The 20,370-nt window shown below is 43.7% G+C and overlaps 1 protein-coding gene across 2 annotated transcripts; it reads left to right on the top strand.

Moving 5' to 3' along the window:
* The first annotated feature begins 3,568 nt into the window (after positions 1-3,568).
* serpina10b (serpin peptidase inhibitor, clade A (alpha-1 antiproteinase, antitrypsin), member 10b) lies at positions 3,569-9,160 on the top strand. 2 transcript variants are annotated; one of them, XM_062042229.1, is made up of 5 exons: positions 3,569-3,611; positions 3,722-4,351; positions 8,279-8,552; positions 8,620-8,764; positions 8,835-9,160. In XM_062042229.1, exons 1-5 carry the CDS (start codon positions 3,590-3,592, stop codon positions 9,024-9,026), a joined length of 1,263 nt encoding a protein of 420 aa, XP_061898213.1. In that variant the 5' UTR covers positions 3,569-3,589; the 3' UTR covers positions 9,027-9,160. The 2 variants fall into 2 exon arrangements, with proteins under 2 accessions (XP_061898213.1, XP_061898212.1); XM_062042228.1 differs by having other exon boundaries at positions 8,617-8,764.
* The last annotated feature ends 11,210 nt before the right edge of the window (positions 9,161-20,370 follow it).

The following is a 20,370-nucleotide window of genomic DNA, read 5'->3' as shown; positions in this document are numbered from 1 at the left end:
CATCCTTTTCGTCCGCCCACGCCGGCAGACGAGCCGCCTGCTCTTTGGACTCCGCCCACGACGGCAGACGAGCCGCCTGCTCTTTGGACTCCGCCCACGCCAGCAGGCGAGCTGCCTGCTCTTTGGACTCCGCCCACGCCAGCAGACGAGCCGCCTGCTCTTTGGACTCCGCCCACGGCGACGACCTCGTCTCTGGCTCCGCCCACGGCGACCACTTCAGCTTCCTCGTCTCTGGCTCCGCCCACGGCGACGACATCAGCTGGCGGGCCGTGCCACGGCGTCGCCAGGTTCCTCGTCACCGGTTGGCCGTCCCACAGCTTTGACGTCGTCTCCAGCATCGTCGCCTACGTGACCTGCAGCTGGCTTGACGCGCTGGCGGCCAGTAGGCACCAGCATGCGGACCTCTCGTCGGCCACGGATGTGGTCGTTCCACGGGCAACCGCCTCGCCAATTGCGGCGGCGGTCAACTCGCCGTCGCCACCTGACTCTTCCCCGCTGGTTGCGGGGACCCTTGGCCTGGCGGCCCACCGCCTTGTCCTCCCTCCACCCTCCCGTGACTTTGGACTGGTTTTTTTTTGGTTGGGGGGGTTTCTTTCTAGAACGTCTGGTATCCGTTATCGGAAGGGGGGCTACTGTCAGGCTTGTTCCTGACAGTTTGGTTATGTTTTAGTTTTTCCTCTGTTTGTCTTTATTTTCTGTCAGCGCTTTTATTTTGGTTGTTTCCTGCTTGTCTCCCTGAGCGCTGTTTCCCCTCAGCTGCGGCTGATCGGCACCTGGCCACACCTGGTGTCAATCAGCCAGCTGCTATTTAAACCTGCCTTGCCATCCAGTCTGGGCTGGAGTATTGTCGATGTCTACTACCTGTCGCTAATACTTGTCGATGTCATTACTACCTGTCGTTGTAGCTACTACTTGTCGTTGTAACGGTAAGCTGTATTCTGTAGCTGTTTGCAGCTTGCTGTCTTTTTGTTCCTCGTGTCCTGTATGCTGGTTCCTGTTTTCTGTTACCATTTTGGCCTTTCTTGATTCCTGGTTTGTGTTTTACTTTTATTTTGGAGATAAAATTATGTTTTCCTACACCAAGCCTGCCGTCTCTGCATCTTGGGGTTCGTCATGTGACAATATTGTACAAGTCAAAAGTTTGGACACACTTTCTCATTCAATAGCATGAACAAGTGTTTTCGAACTTGCAGTGCATTTGGAAAACTTTCAGTGCTTCACTTTTTCCACATTTTGTTATGTTTCAGCCTTATTCCAAAATACAATACCGGTGAATTCATTTCTGTCTTCAAAATTCCACAGACAATAGCCCATAATGACTGTTGGAGCCAAAATTCCTTATTTGTTTATATTGTTTTTATTTTTATTTTCTCTAATTGATTGTTGGGTTCAGCATGTTTAATTTCCTTTTCAGCAGATTGCTCCGCCCACTTCCTGTTAAGAACCAGGAAGTGTTGACAGGGAGGTGACTGTTGCTATGGTGCGGTTACCATGGTAGCCTCCTTAAATTGGGTTCAGGTGTGAGCATGGGCAGGGCGATTGGAGGACAAACAGTTTTCGACCGTGGTCGTGGTCGTGTTTGTGACGTGACGTGTCGTGTCTTGCCGTGACAATGCTGTGACAATGTGCCATTCAAGGTTAGCATACTTTATGTTATATAACTTACATTTGATTTAATTTAGATAGCTGGAATAAATGGATTGTCATATCCAAACACAGTTCTACAGTACTGGACATTCTATCATTTACACGCGTCAAACTGGTCAACACAGTCGCCCTCGGTATCAGCCCAAAGGTAAGGGCTGTACAATGACAATGTGAAAAGGTTTTTAAAAAAATCACATGTACATAAGTATTCACAGCTTTTGCTCAATAGTTTGTTGATTCACCTTTGGCAGGAAAGTCTTTGTGAATACGATGCCACAAGATTGGCACACCTATCTTTGGTTGCAGTTTCACCCATTCCTCTTAGCAGCACCTCTCAAGCTCCATCAGGTTGGATGCGAAGTGTTGGTTTTCATTCAGAATGTCTCTGCACATTGCTGCATTCATCTTTCCTTCTACTAGACCTGCTCAGTGGCCTTGTGGTTAGAGTGTCCGCCCTGAGACCGGAAGGTCGTGAGTTCAAACCCCGGCCGAGTCATACCAAAGACTATAAAAATGGGATCCATTGCCTCCCTGGAATTGGAAGTAAAATCACCAAATGATTCCTGTTTGTGGCCGCCGCTGCTACTCAGTGCTCCCTCCACCTCCTAGGGGGTGAACATGGGGATGGGTCAAATGCAGCGGATAATTTCACCACACCTATCGTTGGGACTTTAACTTTACTTATGTGCATGTGATTTTTTTTTAGTGTTGGCCTTGGCTTGCTATCAAAGAATGTTATACATGTCTAGCGCTTTTCTACTTTCAAGGTACTAGCGCTTTGACACTATTTCCACATTCACCCATTCACACACACATTCACACACTGATGGCAGGAGCTGCCATGCAAGGCCCTAACCACGACCCATCAGGAGCAAGGGTGAAGTATCTTGCTCAAGGACACAACGGACGTGACTAGGTTGGTAGAAGCTGGGGATCGAACCAGGAACCCTCAGGTTGCTGGCACGGCCACTCTCAAACCGCGTCACGCCGTCCCATGCGATCCTATGCGATATATAATATTTTATCATATATAATTATTTCGATTGTGGTCCGTGCGGTCAAATTAGACATTTTAGCAGGGTAATGACAACAATCTGTCCCGACTCCCGACGAAAATATTGCTGCGTAACTTTACAAGAAATCGACATCAGTAAATGTGGCATAATTATTTAGTAAACCATCTTGCAAGAAGCATAAACAAGAGAAACCTACAGCGTAGGACTCGTCGATTGCCATTTGAAGTTCCTTGGAGTAGGATTCGGATTCGGCTGCGTATCTGGCAACCTCAGTCATGGAGAGTGGGAGGGGACTACAGAATTTTGACCGTGATTGCAGTACCATTTCTGGCCACATTATTACCTTTAAATAGTGTGTTTTCGCAGTAAAATACCGTCACCAAAATTTACAGTGACATTTCAACAAATTACTGTAAATTCAAACAGATCTCTTAGGAGGTTCTGTAGATTACGTTGCACATCTACAGTAAGTGGCAGTATGCTGTTAAACCAAAATAGTAATTAACAATAAAGAAAAACGTGTGAAGTTACAGCATATAGTTGTAATGTTATTGTAATGAACCCTTATATTTAATTTTGAAGTTACAGCATTTAGTTGCAACTTTATTGTAACCAACCTTAAAATAAATCACAGCTCCGCAGTTACAGTACATTGCTGTTAATATATAAATATATAAAGTAATGCAATTATTAGCCAGTCATTTGCTGTGGATTTACAATGAAAACAATGACAGTGTAGTCTTCAACACAAGACCAGCCTGCTGTGATGTTTGTATTATTTTGACAAAAGCACATGCACAAACACACATTGAGGTCCTATGACCTTATTTGGAAAGGGGGTGAAAGTAGGCCTGTGTGTCCTGGTTAATGTGTAACACTCAAAACACACTTGTACTTTGGTTCCCCAAATAAGAAGACTTGGACTTATGATGTTGCACAAATTGGATGGTACGTATGAGCGTGATTGAAGTCTTTTATTCTCTGCTTAAACTCAGAGATGTTGGAAATATTGGAATTGTTTAAATGTGCTATTACCAACATGTGTCTTTATGATTCAGGTGGTGCGCCCAAATCTTTCCATACTCAAATAACGGTGGCCTGCAAAATGAAGCTGGGATTAGTCTTCCTGCTGATGTGCTTCCTGGCTCCTGGGATGCCGATGCCACTTCCTGGCCCAAGCATTCACAATCTCTCTTTCAAAAATATAGATTTCGCTTTGAACCTTTTCCGCAAAATATCCAGTTACCACGACGAGAACATCATTTTCTCCCCTCTAAGCGTTTCCACCAGTTTTGCCGCCCTGTCCATGGCCGCCCGTGGCGTCACGTACGAGGAGATTCTGAAAGGACTATGCCTGGAGAAGCTGGCTCAAGCTGATCAGCCTGATCTGATCCCCAAGCTGTTCCAGATGCTCCATGGTAACATCACGCAGAATGGAACCATGATAGCGGACCAAGGCATGTCCATCTTTGCCCGCCAGCATTTTAGCATAGAGAAGACCTTCGAAGAGCAGATGAAGTCCTATTTTAATGGCGACGTTAAAAGAGTAAACTTTGAAGATACACAGGCAAGTATCCGTGTCATTAACGAGTATATTAAAGACAAGACTGGGGGAAAAGTGACAGACATGGTGTCCAGCCTTGATCCACTGACCCAACTCATGATTATCAACACCTTTTACTTCCAAGGTAAGTTCATGCTACCTCAAATATAAGCCTGCGTTCACACTTGGGGTTCGGTCCTCACAGACAGACCAAAAAACAGCGCACTTTGGTGTGGTTTGCTACTACTACGAAGCCACGCTGTTGTAACACGTGCAAAATGGGGCTTGGCATAGTCTTGCTGAAATAAGCAGGGGCGTCCATGAAAAATATGTTGCTTGGATGGCAACATATGTTGCTCCAAAACCTGTATGTACCTTTCAGCATTAATGGTACAGATGTGTAAGTTACCCATGCCTTGGGTACTAATACACCCCCATACCATCACAGATGCTGGCTTTTGAACTTTGCATGGTTATTTTCCTCTTTGGTCTGGAGGACACGACGTCCACAGTTTCCAAAAACAATTTGGAATATGGACTCGTCAGACCACAGAACACTTTTCCACTTTTCATCAGTCCATCTTAGATGAGCTCGGGCCCAGCAAAGCCGGTGGCGTTTCTGGGTGTTGTTGATAAAATGGCTTTCGCTTTGCATAGTAGAGTTTTAACTTGCACTTACAGATGTAGCGACCAACTGTAGTTACTGAGAGTGGTTTTCTGAAGTGTTCCTGAGCCCATGTGGTGATATCCTTTACACACTGATGTCACATTTTGATGCAGTACCGCCTGAGGGATCGAAGGTCACAGGCATTCAATGTTGGTTTTCGGCCTTGCCCTTTACATGCAGTGATTTCTCCAGATTCTCTGAACCTTTTGATTATGTTACGTACCATAGACATACTTGCCAACCCTCCCGATTTTCCCGGGAGACGCCCGAATTTCAGTGCCCCTCCCGAAAATCTCCCGGGGCAACCATTCTCCTGAATTTCTCCCGATTTTCACCCGGACAACAATATTGGGGGCGTGCCTTAAAGGCACTGCCTTTAGCGTCCTCTACAACCTGTCGTCACGTCCGCTTTTCCTCCATACAAACAGCGTGCCGGCCCAGTCACATAATATATGCGGCTTCTACACACACATGAGTGAATGCAAGGCATACTTGATCAACAGCCATACAGATCACACTGAGGGTGACCGTATAAACAACTTTAACACTGTTACAAATATGCGCCACACTGTGAACCCACACCAAACAAGAATGACAAAGACATTTCGGGAGAACATCTGCACCGTAACACAACAGAACAAATACCCAGAACCCCTTGCAGCAATAACTCTTCCGGGACGCTACAATATACATCCCCCGCCCCTCCCAACCCCGCCCCACCCCCACCCCCCATGTCCTGAATTCGGAGGTCTCAAGGTTGGCAAGTATGACCGTAGATGGTGAAATCCCTAAATTCCTTGTAAAAGCTCGTTGAGAAATGTTGTTCTTAAACTGTTGGACAATTTGCTCACGCATTTGTTCACAAAGTGGTGACCCTCGCCCCATCCTTGTTTGTGAATGACTGAGCATTTCATGGAAGCTGCTTTTATACCCAATCATGGCACCCACCTGTTCCCAATTAGCCTGTTCACCTGTGGGATGTTCCAAATAAGTGTTTGATGAGCATTCCTCAACTTTCTCAGTCTTTTTTGCCACTTGTGCCAGCTTTTTTTGAAACATGTTACAGGCATCAAATTCCAAATGAGCTAATATTTGCAAGAAATAAAGTTTTCCAGTTCCAACATTAAATATATTGTCTTTGCAGTGTATTCAATTGAATATAGATTGAAAAGGATTTGCAAATCATTGTATTCTGTTTTCATTTACGATTTACACAATGTGCCAACTTCACTGGTTTTGGTTTTTGTACATTTTGGTATCAGGAAATGCGAAAGGGATTATGTGTCACAGCTGGTCTGGGAACACCTTGTGTCACTCGGGTGTAATTGGGAGAGGTGGCCTGGAGACTGGGTGGTCTGAGTTTTCCCTACAGGATTGCGACCTGGATGGATGGATGAACCAATCAGACCGAGACCCAGCTGAAGTGTTACTTTCACACTTGACCCCCCAAAAAAAACGCACTAGCAAACGCATCAGAGTTTGTTTTAACTGAACAAAGTGTTACAAGTAGAGATGTACACTGAATTTTTATAGGTACAGACCAAAGTCTATCGATTTGTATAATCAAACGGTGCCATATTCTGATACGCTTGTTTCACATCGCGTCATGTCCGGTTGCGGACTTGGCACCGGCTAAAGACCTGTCAAGCACTCAGCGGACTAGGCCGAACTGCCTCTAGGTAATGTGACTGTTGTGTATTGCTGGTCTTGTCACCTTCTCCGGGGTCTAAGGGCGACGCGGCAATGTGGCTGGATCAAAGGAAACATTGGGGTCGCATCGTTGAACAAAAAGTTGCTTTATTACAAGCGGGTCTCAATTACAGAGGACTGCAGTACCTGGAGGAGGTCTTGTCAAAAGATGTCTCTCTCCCATCTTGGAGAAGCCAAACCACCAGTTTTATATCCCTCAATGATGTCATCTCAAGTCTTTGTGTGTGTGCTAAGCAAGTTGCATACATCCTGACCATGTAAGGTGATGTGAGGGTGTCCAAGTGTCCTAACACCAAAGATTTAGGTCATAACTTAAATGTTGGCGTTAATTTAAACATGTGGTCCCTTCCCATGGATAGGGCTGTCACTTTGCATACCAAGGGCCAATTTACAGCCTTTTATCTTGCGAGAACTAATCTAGTCCACATGCAATGTCAAACCTACTTTATTACCTGCCCACGATAAAATAGCCCTATTTACTTAAAAATGGTGGTCCACTTTCTCCATGAGGAATGTAAATAGTCACCATATGCAAACATAATATGTGGTAGTATTAATAGATACTAAATTACAATTTTCCATGCCAACAAAGCAAGAATTAGATGCTCAAAAGCACAGTTAGGGGCCACTTTTCAAAATGAACTCACTCAATGCTAGTTAACATTGGATTTGCCATAGACATGCTACCGGTTAGCATTAGCCATTTTACATAACGAATTCAACACTTTCAGATTTGGTAGTCAAAACTACAACCAAGATACACATTACAATCAAACAGCTGTTGTGTAGTAAGTACAGCACTTACTGTTTAAACATTCAGGACTCAAAAACAAGACTAGTGTATTCAGAGAGGACATCCTGGCTTTGGCAACACTTCTGGGTTTTTCCCTTACTCCTTTCAAAAAGGTTCCATCCAGTATGCAAAAAGGGAGACACCGGCATAGGGCAGTTTAGAGTTTTTTATTGCTCCAAAGGCAGGACAAAAATTCAGGTCTTAGAAAATAGTATCAAAACAATAACCAGGGAGGGGGTCGACTTCAGCAGCCAGGTACCACAATACTAGTTTCATCAATAACACACAGAGGAATGCGGAAAAAATACTTGGGAACAGCAAGCGTGAAGGCTATCAAACTGGGACTGGTCAGTGCACATCTGCAATCTCCAGGAGGGATCGTTAGGTATAAATCGTGAGACAAATTATAATTGCAAACAGGTGCTCACATTGGTACCATTTTCCGCCGGAAGTCGATGGTCTAAACAATATGGGACAAAAAAACTGAGTAATCACATCATGATATCAAATCAGCAGAATATATCAAACACACTGTGGTCTATCACTACACTGCCATCTAACGCCTTGGAATTGCAACTGTATGCAAAGTCTACTATGTAATACAGCACAGTAAAGTACTTACAAATGAGACACAAGATATGTAAGAAAACAACTTGATTGCACAGTTCAGTGTTCATGTTATATATATATATATATATATATAAAAACATTTATTACATGTTAACACACAAAAATACTGACAAATGGTACTGTTGTGCAACAAAATGCCACATTGATTCCCAAATACCGGCAATTAGTACCATATCGATTATCTCTATAACAAGTGTGAACGCATCTGAAATGCAAATGCGACATTCTTTAGTGTGACACTGACACACACACTGCCTGCTTCTGTCATCCAGGAGGATGGGAAATGCCTTTTAACCCCAACCACACACACAAGGCACCCTTCTACGTCGATAACTACAATATTCCGCAAGTGCAAATGATGTTCAAAGAGGACAAGTTTGAAATGATGGACGATTCTCATCTGGGCGCAAAAGTACTGAAATTGCCCTACCTGGAGGGTGTTTCCATGCTCATCTTGCTACCAAACAAAGGAGTGGACTACAGTTCTATTGAAGATGAGCTCACTGCAAAGATGTTCCTCAATTGGATCAAAAAACTGCAAAAAACGTAAGTTGTATTGTAGAGAAAATAAGGGCATGCAACAAATACTCTCACCACTTTGTGCTCACAGTAGACTGGAGATCAACATTCCCAAATTCAAAATGGCGCAGTCGTACTCTTTGCACAACATTCTCCCAGAACTAGGATTCACCGGTATCTTCTCTCGCACTGCCAACTTGACCGGACTAAGCAAGGACAAAGAACCCCAGGTTTCAGAGGTTGGTTTTCCTATCTAAAATGTGCAGACCATAATTGTTTTTAATGTCTTTAATTGATTTGGAACTACAGGTGTTACACAAGGCTGTCATTGAGGTGGACGAGACAGGGACAACCGCAGCAGCTGCGACTACAACTGGCATTATTCCTTACTCCTTACCCAAGACCTTCATTGTCAACCGTCCATTTTTCTTCTTCATATATCATGAGGACACAAAATCCCTGCTGTTCATGGGAAGGGTAATTAACCCCAATACAAACTAGGTGTCATGTGCTTCGTCACTTGTTTATTCAGATTTAGGTTTTTAAAACCCGAATTTAGTGTAATATTCTATTGCTGTTCAGTTCTTTGAAAGCCACACCCACCTGTGATCTTGAATAAAACTCTACATACTGTGCTTTATTTATTGCATTGTGTGTAAAAATGTGTGTTCAACTAAACAATGTATTTAAATTGTAGCCACGCAGCAAGGTCCGAAACTATCTAAAGACATAAATGAGCACAATCACTATAAAACAAATGCAATTGGAAAATGCTGTAAATTAAAACTTTGTCAATCACATTAATGCTGCAAAAACAAAAACAAATGCAAGAAATAAATCTGCTGCAAACACCACTGAACAGCAACTTACCTTTTGTTGGGTGAACCTGCAGTATTTCTTTCATGCGGTTGTTTTTAAGGTTTATATAACGATGGATGGATAGGCTTTATTTATCCAACAATAGGGGAATTACGTGTTTAGAAGTACAGATGAAAAGTCCACAAAAACAAAGGGTAAACACATGAAACCAAAAGGGAAATAACATTAAAGGCCTACTGAAACTCACTACTACCGACCACGCAGTCTGATAGTTTATATATCAATGATGAAATCTTAACATTGCAACACATGCCAATACGGCCGGGTTAACTTATAAAGTGCAATTTTAAATTTCCCGTGACACTTCCGGTTGAAAACGTCTAGATATGATGACGTATGCGTGTGACGTCACGGAGAGAACGGAAGTATTCGGACCCCATTGGATCCACTACAAAAAAGCTCTGTTTTCATACCAAAATTCCACAGTATTCTGGACATCTGTGTTGGTGAATCTTTTGCAATTTGTTTAATGAACAATGGAGACTGCAAAGAAGAAAGCCGTAAGTGTGATCGGTGTATTAGCGGCGGACTAAAGCAACACAACCAGGAGGACTTTGAGATGGATAGCAGACGCGCTAGCCGCCGACCTCACCTTGACTTCCTCCGTCTCCGGGCCGCCGACCGCATCGGTGATCGGGTGAAGTCCTTTGCCGCTCCGTCGATCGCTGGAACGCACGTGAGCACGGGAGTTGATGAGCAGATGAGGGCTGGCTGGCGTAGGTGGAGAGCTAATGTTTTTAGCATAGCTCTGTGAGGTCCCGTTGCTAAGTTAGCTTCAATGGTGTCGTTAGCAACAGCATTGTTAAGCTTTGACAGGCTGGAAAGCATTAACCGTATATTTACATGTCCATGGTTTAATAGTATTGTTGATCTTTTGTCTATCCTTCCAGTCAGGGGTTTATTTATTTTGTTTCTTTCTGCATTTGAGCCCGATACTATCACGTTAGCTCCGCAGCTAAAGTGTTTCGCCGATGTATTGTCGTGGAGATAAAAGTCACTGTGAATGTCCATTTCGCGTTCTCGACTCTCATTTTCAAGAGGATATAGTATCCGAAGTGGTTTAAAATACAAATCCGTGATCCACAATAGAAAAAGGAGAAAGTGTGGAATCCAATGAGCCCTTGTACCTAAGTTACGGTCAGAGCGAAAAAAGATACGTCCTGCACTGCACTCTAGTCCTTCACTCTCACGTTCCTCATCCACGAATCTTTCATCCTCGCTCAAATTAATGGGGTAATCGTCGCTTTCTTGGTCCGAATCTCTCTCACTGCATTGTAAACAATGGGAAAATGTGAGCAGCCCTTCCTCCTGTGACGTCACGCTACTTCCGGTATAGGCAAGGCTTTTTTTTATCAGCGACCAAAAGTTGCAAACTTTATCGTCGTTGTTCTCTACTAAATCCTTTCAGCAAAAATATGGCAATATCGCGAAATGATCAAGTATGACACATAGAATGGATCCCCCGTTTAAATTTAAAAAAATCATTTCAGTAGGGCTTTAAGGACATAAAATAAACTGCTAAAAAAAATAAAGGGAACACTTAAACAACACAATGAAACTCCAAGTCAATCACACTTCTGTGAAATCAAACCGTGCACTTAGAAACCAACACTGATTGACAATCAATTTCACATGCTGCTATGCAAATGGAATAGACAACAAGTGTAGTTTGCTTTTGCACTTAAATTTTGAGTGTGACTTCCAATCCAGACCCCCATGGTTTAATACATTTGATTTCCACTGATAATTTTTGAGTGAGTTTGTGGTTCAACTATATAAAGAACAAACTATTCAATGAGAATATTTCATTCATTTAAATTAGAGATTGTCACAAGGTGTTGGTGACGAACCCTAAGATGCAGAGAAGGCAGGACTGGTGCAGGAAAACATAATTTAAAGGCCTACTGAAACCCACTACTACCGACCACGCAGTCTGATAGTTTATACATCAATGATGAAATCTTAACATTGCAACACATGCCAATACGGCCGGGTTAACTTATAAAGTGCAATTTTAAATGTCCCGGGGAACTTCCGGTTCGAAACGCCTCTGAGGATGACGTATGCGCGTGACATAGCCCGGGGAACAGAGGTATGCCTTCCACATTGAAGCCAATACGAAATAGCTGTTTTCATCTCATTCTGGATGTATTCTGGACATCTATGTTGGTGAATCTGTTGCAATTATGTTCATTGCATTATGGAGAAAGAAGCTGAGCAAGCAAAGAAGAAAGTTCTCGGTGCAAAGCGGACGTATTTTGCGAAGGAAGTCCCCAGTTTCATTGTTTACATTCCCGAAAGATGCAGTCAAGATCGAAGAACTCGGATAACAGAGACTCTAACCAGGAGGACTTTTGACTTCGATACACAGACGCCTGTAGAGAACTGGGACAACACAGACTCTTACCAGGATTACTTTGATTTGGATGACAAAGACGCAGACGTGCTACCGTGAGTATGCAGCTTTGGCTTCCAAACATTTGATCGCTTGCACGTACGTGCGCGTCACGTACATAACTTTGTTTAAATATATAAGCTTTATGAACCTTGGGTGAGGTGAACGGTCTTTTGGGCTGAGTGATTGTGTGTGTGGATCAGGTGTTTGAATTGTATTGGCGTGTTCTATGGAGCTAGGAGCTAGCAAAGGAGCTAGGAGCTAGCATAAACACCTAGGTGTTTTTATGCAGGATTAATTTGTGGCATATTAAATATAAGCCTGGTTGTGTTGTGGCTAATAGAGTATATATATGTCTTGTGTTTATTTACTGTTTTAGTCATTCCCAGCTGAATATCAGGTACCGTGAGTAGCAGCTGCGCTTCCAAACATTTGATCGCTTGCCAGTACGTGCGCGTCACGTACGTTACTTTGTTTAAATATATAAGCTTTATGAACCTTGGGTTAGGTGAATGGTCTTTTGGGCTGAGTGATTGTGTGTGTTGTGCAGGTGTTTGAATTGGATTGGCGGCTTATATGGAGCTAGGAGCTAGGAGCTAGCATAGGAGCTAGGAGCTAACATAACAAACACTTAGGTGTTTTTATGCAGGATTAATTTGTGGCATATTAAATATAAGCCTGGTTGTGTTGTGGCTAATAGAGTATATATATGTCTTGTGTTTATTTACTGTTGTAGTCATTCGCAGCTGAATATCAGGTCACCCCCGGCTCTCACAGCATCTTCCCTATCTGAATCGCATCCACTCCCCACTAGTCCTTCACTTGCACTTTACTCATCCACAAATCTTTCATCCTCGCTCAAATTAATGGGGAAATTGTCGCTTTCTCGGTCCGAATCTCTCTCACTTCATGCGGCCATCATTGTAAACAATAGGGAACTTTGCGTATATGTTCAATTGACTACGTCACGCTACTTCCGGTAGGGGCAAGCCTTTTTTGATCAGATACCAAAAGTTGCGATCTTTATCGTCGTTGTTCTATACTAAATCCTTTCAGCAAAAATATGGCAATATCGCGAAATGATCAAGTATGACACATAGAATAGATCTGCTATCCCCGTTTAAATAAAAAAAAATCATTTCAGTAGGCCTTTCATGTTCAAAATAAATGTAAAACAAACCAGGAATTAGGAATAGCCAAACTGAAAACAGAAACTAGCAAACAGAAAAACTGGAAACAGCTAACAAGATCTAGCTAACAGGAAAACACGAAACAAAAGAGCTAGGAGAAAGCAAACTGTAAATATTAGTGATGGGTCCGGCAACACCGATGCATCGGCGCATGCGTCGAGCTCATAGAGCAACACCCTGTGTCGGTGCGCGTACCGCTTTTAGAAAGTCACGTGACCGACCATGAGCTGTTTTGGTCATGTGACCGATATGAGAACTGTGTCGCACTGACGCCTCCTCTGTGCCCTGTGAGCGGGTGTTTTCTACAGCCGGAGAAATAATAACTATTAGGAACTTTTAAACAGGAACAGCTTACCGCAAACGACAAGTAGTAGACAATGACATCGCCAAGTATTAGCGACAATACTCAAGCACAGACTGGATGGCAAGGCAGGTTTAAATATATAGCAGCTGGCTGAATGACATTAGGTGTGGCCAGGTACCAATCAGCCGCAGCTGAGGGAAAACAGCGCTCAGGGAGACAAGCAGGAAACAACCAAAATAAAAGCGCTGACAGGAAATAAAGACAAACACAGAGGAGAAACTAAAACATAACCAAACTGTCAGGGACAAGCCTGACAGTAGCCCCCCTTCTGATAACAGATACCAGACGTTCTAGAAAGAAACCCCCCCCCAAAAAAAACCAGTCCAAAGTCAAGGTAGAGTGGAGGGAGGACAAGGCGGTGGGCCGCCAGGCCAAGTGTCCCCGCAACCAGCGGGGAAGAGTCAGGTGGCGACGACGAGTTGAACGCCGCCACAATTGGCGAGGCGGTCGCCCATGGAACGACCACATCCGTGGCCGACGAGAGGTCCGCATGTTGGTGCCTACTGGCCGCCAGCGCGTCAGGCCAGCTGCAGGTCGCGTAGGCGACGATGCTGGAGACGACGTCAAAGCTGTGGGACGGCCCACCGGTGACGAGGAAGCTGGCGACGCCGTGGCACGGCCCGCCAGGGAAGAGGAAGCTGATGTCGTCGCCGTGGGCGGAGCCAGAGACGAGGAAGACGAGGTCGTCGCCGTGGGCGGAGCCAGAGACGAGGAAGACGAGGTAATCGCCATGGGCGGAGCCAGAGACGAGGAAGACGAGGTCGTTGGCGTGGGCGGAGTCCAAAGATTAGGCGGCTCGTCTGCCGGCGTGGGCGGAGTCCAAAGAGCAGGCGGCTCGTCTGCCGGCGTGGGAGGGCCCACCGGAGATGATGGTGGCGCCCTCTGCTGGCTCACCGGAGAGGATGGTGGCGCCCTCTGCTGGCCCACCGGAGAGGATGGTGGCGCCCTCTGCTGGCCCACTGGAGAGGATGGTGGCGCCCTCTGCTGGCCCACCGGAGAGGATGGCACCGTCTGCTGGCCCACCGAAGAGGATGGCGCCGTCAGCTAGAGACCCACTGGGGTGAGAAGTAGCTGTGCCTCCCCAGCTGCACAGCTACTCATAACCCCCCCTCAAGGGACGGATCCCAGACGTCACCAGATAGGCCCACAGACGACAGAGGTGGGTGGCCGAGGGCTTGGAATGAGGCCGAACTATTCTTCAATTCAGCCATCATCACCAGAATCCTGTCAAGCCTCTCCGCCATCGAAATCTCTGCAGGGTTCGTGTTAGGCTGGAGTATTCTGTCACAAGGTGTTGGTGACGAACCCCAAGATGCAGAGAAGGCAGGATTGGTGCAGGATAACATAATTTAATGTTCAAAATAAATGTAAAACACAAACCAGGAACTAGGAATAGCCAAACTGAAAACAGGAACCAGCAAACAGAAAAACTGGATACAGCTAACGGCTAACAAGATCCAGCTAACAGGAAAACACGAAACAAAAGAGCTAGGAGAAAGCAAGCTGTAAATATTAGTGATGGGTCCGGCAACACCGATGCATCGGCGCATGCGTCGAGCTCATAGAGCAATACCCTGTGTCGGTGCGCGTACCGCTTTTAGAAAGTCACGTGACCGACCATGAGCTGTTTCGGTCATGTGACCGATATGCGAACTGTGTCGCACTGACGCCTCCTATGTGCCCTGTGAGCGGGTGTTTTCTACAGCCGGAGAAATAATAACTAAGAAGAGAAATCGTCTAAAATGTAATAAGTTGGAAAAACTGTTTTTTTTTATAAAAATGTGTAAAAAAAATGAAAAAAACAATTCCCAGTCCACATCCTCATTCACAACACGTTCTTTTAGATTTCCATGTTATGATACATGTTCACATTATTTATTGACTGTATCTAAAAAAGATAAAAATATATTTGTATTTAAATGAAGATATGAAATAAGCCTAAATGAAATACAATGACTTGGTTTATATTATTGTATATACCAGGTCATAAAATCAGTGTCAGTTGAGTCGGTCCATAGGTTGCCTGTAGGGATTTTTAATGTCCAGCAGATGTCAGTATTTAGTGACACAGTATCAATACAGTTTTGCAATGTGTCGAAACGCTTCATGACGCCTCATCAACCCATCACTAGTAAATAGCTATTAGGAACTATCAAACAGGAACAGCTTACCGCAAACAACAACAAGTAGTAGACAATGACATCGACAAGTATTAGCGACAATACTCCAGCACAGACTGGATGGCAAGGCAGGTTTAAATAGCAGCTGGCTGATTGACACCAGGTGTGGCCAGGTGCCAATCATCCGCAGCTGAGGGGAAAAAGCGCTCAGGGAGACAAGCAGGAAACAACCAAAATAAAAGCGCTGACAGGAAATAAAGACAAACACAGAGGAAAAACTAAAACATAACCAAACTGTCAGGGACAAGCCTGACAGAGATGTCCGATAATATTGGACTGCCGATATTATCGGCCGATAAAAGCTTTAAAATGTAATATCGGAAATTATCGGTATCAAAAAGTAAAATGTATGACTTTTTAAAACGCCGCTGTACGGAGTGGTACACGGACGTAGGAAAAAGTACAGAGCGCCAATAAACCTTAAAGGCACTGCCTTTGCGTACCGGCCCAATCACATAATATCAATGACTTTTCACTCACACAAGTGAATGCAAATCATACATGGTCAACAGCCATACAGGTCACACTGAGGGTAGCCATATAAACAACTTTAACACTGTTACAAATATGTGCCACACTGTGAATCAACACCAAACAAGAATGACAAACACATTTCGGGAGAACATCTGCACCGTAACACAACATAAACACAACAGAACAAATACCCAGAACCCCTTACAGCACTAACTCTTCCGGGACGCTACAATATACACCCCCGCTGGTTCAAATATGGCCATGGCCAAAGGTTTACACAAAAGCAGCAAAAAGCACCGCAGAAGTGCCATCAACCCGTGTTGCGCAGTCCCAAAAGACAAAAACCACATGAAAACAAGAGGGAAACATCAAGAACACAAAAGGAGGATACACAAGAGCACAGCGCTCCTGTAGCCAGCAGCCACTACAGCGGCACCATCTTGGAAAAACCCATATCTATGTGTATGTGTTTGTGTGCTTTGGTTTTGGACTGCCAGACTTTTGACAAAAACAAGAAAGTTTGATCATATTACGCCTATACTGGCTCACTTGCACTGGCTTCCTGTGCACCTAAGATGTGACTTTAAGGTTTTACTACTTACGTATAAAATACTACACGGTCAAGCTCCTGCCTATCTTGCGATTGTATTGTACCATATGTCCCGGCAAGAAATCTGCGTTCAAAGAACTCCGGCTTATTAGTGATTCCCAGAGCCCAAAAAAAGTCTGCGGGTTATAGAGCGTTTTCTATTCGGGCTCCAATACTATGGAATGCCCTCCCGGTAAAAGTTAGAGATGCTACCTCAGTAGAAGCATTTAAGTCTCATCTTAAAACTCATTTGTATACTCTAGCCTTTAAATAGACTCCCTTTTTAGACCAGTTGATCTGCCGTTTCTTTTCTTTTCTTTTCTACTCTGCTCCGGGGTGGACCGCTAGCCTGTTCATCGGATGGGGACATTACGCTGCTGATCCGTCTCTGCTCGGGATGGTTCCTGCTGGCCCCACCATGGACTGGACTTTCGCTGATGTGTTGGACTTTCACAATATTATGTCAGACCCACTCGACATCCATTGCTTTCGGTCTCCAGTAGAGGGGGGGGGGGGGGGGGGGGGGGTTACCCACATATGCGGTCCTCTCCAAGGTTTCTCATAGTCATTCACATTGACGTCCCACTGGGGTGAGTTTTCCTTGCCCGCATGTGGGCTCTGTACCGAGGATGTCGTTGTGGCTTGTACAGCCCTTTGAGACACTTGTGATTTAGGGCTATATAAATAAACATTGATTGATTGATTGATTGATGTTTGGATGTTGCTGAGTGATTGTCTCTCGGTTACCGTTTAGCTCACCAAAGGATCAATAGTAGCACCAGTGTTAGCAAATAAAACCTAGGACTAAACAAATACACAAAACTAGTTATGCGGTCTTTGTTTGTTGTTGTTGAGGTTTTTTTTAGATGTAAAGTACGGTGGAATGGAGGTTCAAAAACTGTTTTGCATTGCATGAAACAAGTTGACATTGTTTTCTTGTATCTTTTTAACTCATTTGTTTGTAAAATGCAAATGTGTTTGGAGTCTCATTTTCTGAAATGTAAATTTGTCTCCTGTAATGAAAAGGGGTTTCAAAATGTGTAGTATTTGCAATTAACATTACAATTTATTTGAATCATATCGACAGTTTACAATACAGGAAAACAATCACATTTCAACATGTCCAAAAGATGTAGGTATAGAAGCTGATCCTACTCCTCATCCATATCTGAAAATCAATCACAGACTGTGCTACAACAGTTACACTTGGTAAACACAATTTGTGAGATTCTCAAAACTGTGGTACATGTACATGTACGTGGGCTCCATCTACTGATACCCCAAAAGAATCACTTGATGAAAGTAAAGTGTTTTTTTTCCTATATTTAAACACACAGTTACTGTTCAAACTGTGTGTAAGTTACAGTGGCCAAAAATAATAAATATACTATTTAAATAAAAACTATGTCTTGTTTTAATGAATACTTAGGCCTACTGCATTTTAATGTTGGTCATTATGGTGGTACTTGAAAAGCCTTTTTTTTTTCTGAGTTGGTATTCGGTGAAAAAAAAATCTGGCCTTTAGGCTATTTGTACATTTGCTTCGTAAATTCCACACTTTAATTAACACACTCATAGATAAAAGCAGATAGATGTATGCATTTTAATATTTTCGATTTAATGAACAAAAGATCGAAAATATTAAAATGCATACATCTATCTGCTTTTATCTATGAGTGTGTTAATTAAAGTGTGGAATTTACGAAGCAAATGTACAAATAGCCTAATTTCGATTTAATGAACAAAAGAGGCAGCACGGTGGAAGAGGGGTTAGTGTGTCTGCCTCACAATACGAAGGTCCTGAGTAGTCCTGAGTTCAATCCCGGGCTCGGGATCTTTCTGTGTGGAGTTTGCATGTTCTCCCCGTGACTGCGTGGGTTCCCTCCGGGTACTCCGGCTTCCTCCCACCTCCAAAGACATGCACCTGGGGATAGGTTGATTGGCAACACTAAATTGGCCCTAGTGTGTGAATGTGAGTGTGAATGTTGTCTGTCTATCTGTGTTGGCCCTGCGATGAGGTGGCGACTTGTCCAGGGTGTACCCTGCCTTCCGCCCGATTGTAGCTGAGATAGGCTCCAGCGCCCCCCGCTACCCCGAAGGGAATAAGCGGTAGAAAATGGATGGATGGATGGATGAACAAAAGATTTGTATGTTCAGCCACATTGTTTGTTTTACACTATCGCAGTAAAGAATTCAGGACTTTGTATACCTAACAAAGACCGTCTTTAAAGTACCAGTAGAGTGGAAAAACAAGTTTATCTGATAAGACTTACACATTTTGCGACTAAATCGATATGATCAAATAGTATCAATCTCACAGAGATTCCCGAGCCATGTTGAGATGATTAGCTCAAAAGCCACATGCGGCTCTTTAGCGGCGCCCTGGTGACTCATGGAGCTTTTTCAAAAATGAATGGAAATGGGAAAAAAATTGGGTAAAAAATATGTTTTTTGTTGTAATATGGTTTCTGTTGGAGGACAAACACAACACAAACCTTCCTAATTGTTAGAAAGCCCACTGTTTAATAGGTTTGTGTTTATGCTTCACTGATGAGAGTATTTGGCGAGCGCCGTTTTCTCCTACCAATTTCAGCGGCCCTTGAACTCACCGTTGTGTGTACTGTGACTCAACAGTTTATTTCCAGGTATAACTTTCTCCGACGCTGCCACAGAAAGACGTGTTTTATGCCACTCCTTCTTTGTCTCATTTTGTCCACCAAATGTTTTAAACTGTGCATGAATGCACAAAGGTGAGCTTTGTTGATGTTATTGACTTGTTGAAGTGCTAATCAGGCTTATTTGGTCACTGCATGACTGCAAGCTAATCGATGCTAACATGCTATTTAGGCAAGCTGTATGTACATATTGCATAATTATGCCTCGTTTGTCAGTATATTTAATTTCCTTTACTTATGTACCTCTGTGTATTTAGTTTATGACACATTATCTGTATGTAATATTGGCTGCATTTCTGATAGTTGTTTGTGCGCCATGTTGTTCCAGACCACAGCAAACGTTACCCAGCTTGCAAAGATTGTAATAAATCCATTAGAAGAAGACAGCCTGTTGTTTCCTTTAACTTGGACACACACATCTATACCTTTGGCCCTGCTAAGAGAGTCATTTCCAGGTATTATCTCACCCTCTGAGAAGTTTTACTAATGTTTTCCAATGTTGTAAAAATGTGTAGAGTAAATATTAAATTTCAACATTTCTGTAAACGAAGATTTGCGTCAGCCTGCGACACAGTCATTTTGATAGTAGGCTACTTACATCATGTGTTGCCATCATTATAACACTTTAAAGGCCTACTGAAACCCACTACTAACGACCACGCAGTCTGATAGTTTATATATTAATGATGAAATCTTAATATTGCAACACATGCCAATACGTCCGCGTTAGATTAGTAAAGTGCAATTTTAAATTTCCCACGAAATACCCTGCTGAAAACGTCTCGGTATGATGACGTCTGCGCGTGACGTTACGGATTGTAGCGGACATTTTGGGACACCTTTGTGGCCAGCTATTAAGTCGTCTGTTTTCATCGCAAAATTCCACAGTATTCTGGACATCTGTGTTGGTGAATCTTTTGCAATTTGTTTAATGAACAATGGAGACAACAAATTAGAAAGCTGTGGAGAACTGGGACAACAGAAACTCTCACCAGGAGGACTTTGAGTTGGATATGCGGTACCGTGAGTACGCAGCTGCGGCTTCCAAACATTTGATCGCTTGCCCGTACGTGCGTGCCGCTATGTGCATGTCACGTAC

The sequence above is a fragment of the Entelurus aequoreus genome, linkage group LG03, assembly GCF_033978785.1.
Source record: "Entelurus aequoreus isolate RoL-2023_Sb linkage group LG03, RoL_Eaeq_v1.1, whole genome shotgun sequence".
NCBI lineage: Eukaryota > Metazoa > Chordata > Actinopteri > Syngnathiformes > Syngnathidae > Entelurus > Entelurus aequoreus.
The sequence above is the reverse complement of the archived record's forward strand: the minus strand, read 5'-3'. Positions and strand labels throughout refer to the sequence as shown.